Raw genomic sequence first — 1,540 nt, 5'->3', positions numbered from 1 at the left:
CTGGAAGATAATTTCGTCCGTGTTCATACCACCTGAACCGGTACGACTTCCCAGATAGACAATATCGCCAACCAATTCGATTAGATGACTTCGATACACTGGGTTTCAACTTAATTCCATGGATCCTCGTGGTAACAAGTTTCAGGAATGCAGAATGCAAAATTGTACGACCGAGTTAGTCGATCCATTAGCCCTTTCTTGAATCTGTGAGATTCTATTCAAGTAGAGCTGTGGTCAGTCAACTCATTGCCGACTCGTATCAAAGTCAGGCAGAGATTTTCCAACTAACATGTTGAGCGGGACGATACGATAGCGACCTCTCTCCAAATTCGAGTTTACGGCTTTTATTGGCTACCGGCACGTGCGTATGCGGTCACGCGATGTCGCTCTGCAATCCTAGGCCTGGCATTGAAGACGCGCGTTCAAAGCTTTTTCACCGAAATTTCCTGGAATTGGCTCGTGACAGAGTTCATCATTATGAGGACGGTGTCGAAACATTACAACATCCTTGCTCTATAATAAGGGACAAGAAATTTCCACCTTCTGATACCGACGAAAAATCAAATGCTGACAAACAGAATGCTGCAGAAACGGGCTCAATCAGATACGCCGTGCAAAGGTATCTGCGAGATCAGAGCATAAGAAAATTAGATGCAGTAAAGGTGCAGGTAAGCAATTACAGATTTCGCTGTTAAACAACCTGCCCGGATTGCCTCTGGAGACAGTTTACGTTGCCGAGGCTCTAAGGGTACTTGAACCACCGTCCACCCCGATAGGAGCACTGCATCTACCGAGTACCAACACCCGGCTATCGAACAAGTGTGAAACTTTCCGAGGCGCATCTTGCGAGCAATGCGTGGTGTTTAATATAGAGTTCAGGCAAGGGAATGGTATGGTGATTATATAAGAGGTTGGGAAGCGGTTATCAAAAAGCTGCTTGAACCTGGTGACAAAGGAATGAATTCCAAGCATTCGATTGATACTGACAAACAACAGGACTAGTAAAGTCCCAGACCACTGGCGGTTGCACTGTAAATTATCGGAGAGGCTCAAAGTCTTTCATCTCGACGCGCTCGGCTAAAAGAGATGCAGTGACTTATACGTCCAGATCACTCAATGAAGGATAGAGAGAAGCTACAAGCTGATGTCACCCTACTCAAAGATCCCTGGAGCCGCACTGAAACCAAAGTGATACTAAAGCATTTTTCAAGCAGTACGAAAGCGTACAAAGAAACCTATCGCTATGCGGGTACAGAAGTAGGTGAGGTACTGTTTCTGACACGTAGGAATGCTGGCAGGCTGTCTAATGAGCGAGTTGAATTTGGAGTCCTGAGACCAACCCTGATTCATCGGCTATTCTGAAACATGGCTATGGAAGGATGTTCGAGACTCCGAAGTCTCATTTTCGGGATGCACATGGCTCTGTTATGACCACCATGCTCACAAAGACAGTATGGCCCAGTTAGCCAGGTTGCCTCTTGGCAGCCCCTCGTTCGAATGACGGTCTCCCTAGAATTCTTGTCTCGCCTCGCTAGCCTTC

General features: G+C 46.6%; 1 protein-coding gene across 1 annotated transcript; it reads left to right on the top strand.

Annotated features, from left to right (window-relative positions):
• Positions 1-380: 380 nt before the first annotated feature.
• On the top strand, positions 381-668 carry T265_15956 (hypothetical protein; the record flags this gene model as incomplete). The annotated part of the gene is made up of 1 exon (XM_009179401.1): positions 381-668. A coding segment is annotated over one exon (288 nt), but the record flags the coding sequence as incomplete, so codon positions are not given.
• Positions 669-1,540: the final 872 nt, after the last annotated feature.

This window comes from Opisthorchis viverrini (assembly GCF_000715545.1).
Source record: "Opisthorchis viverrini unplaced genomic scaffold opera_v5_2337, whole genome shotgun sequence".
Taxonomy (NCBI): Eukaryota; Metazoa; Platyhelminthes; class Trematoda; order Opisthorchiida; family Opisthorchiidae; genus Opisthorchis; species Opisthorchis viverrini.
Note: the sequence above shows the minus strand (reverse complement) of the source record. Positions and strands in the feature narration are given on the sequence as shown.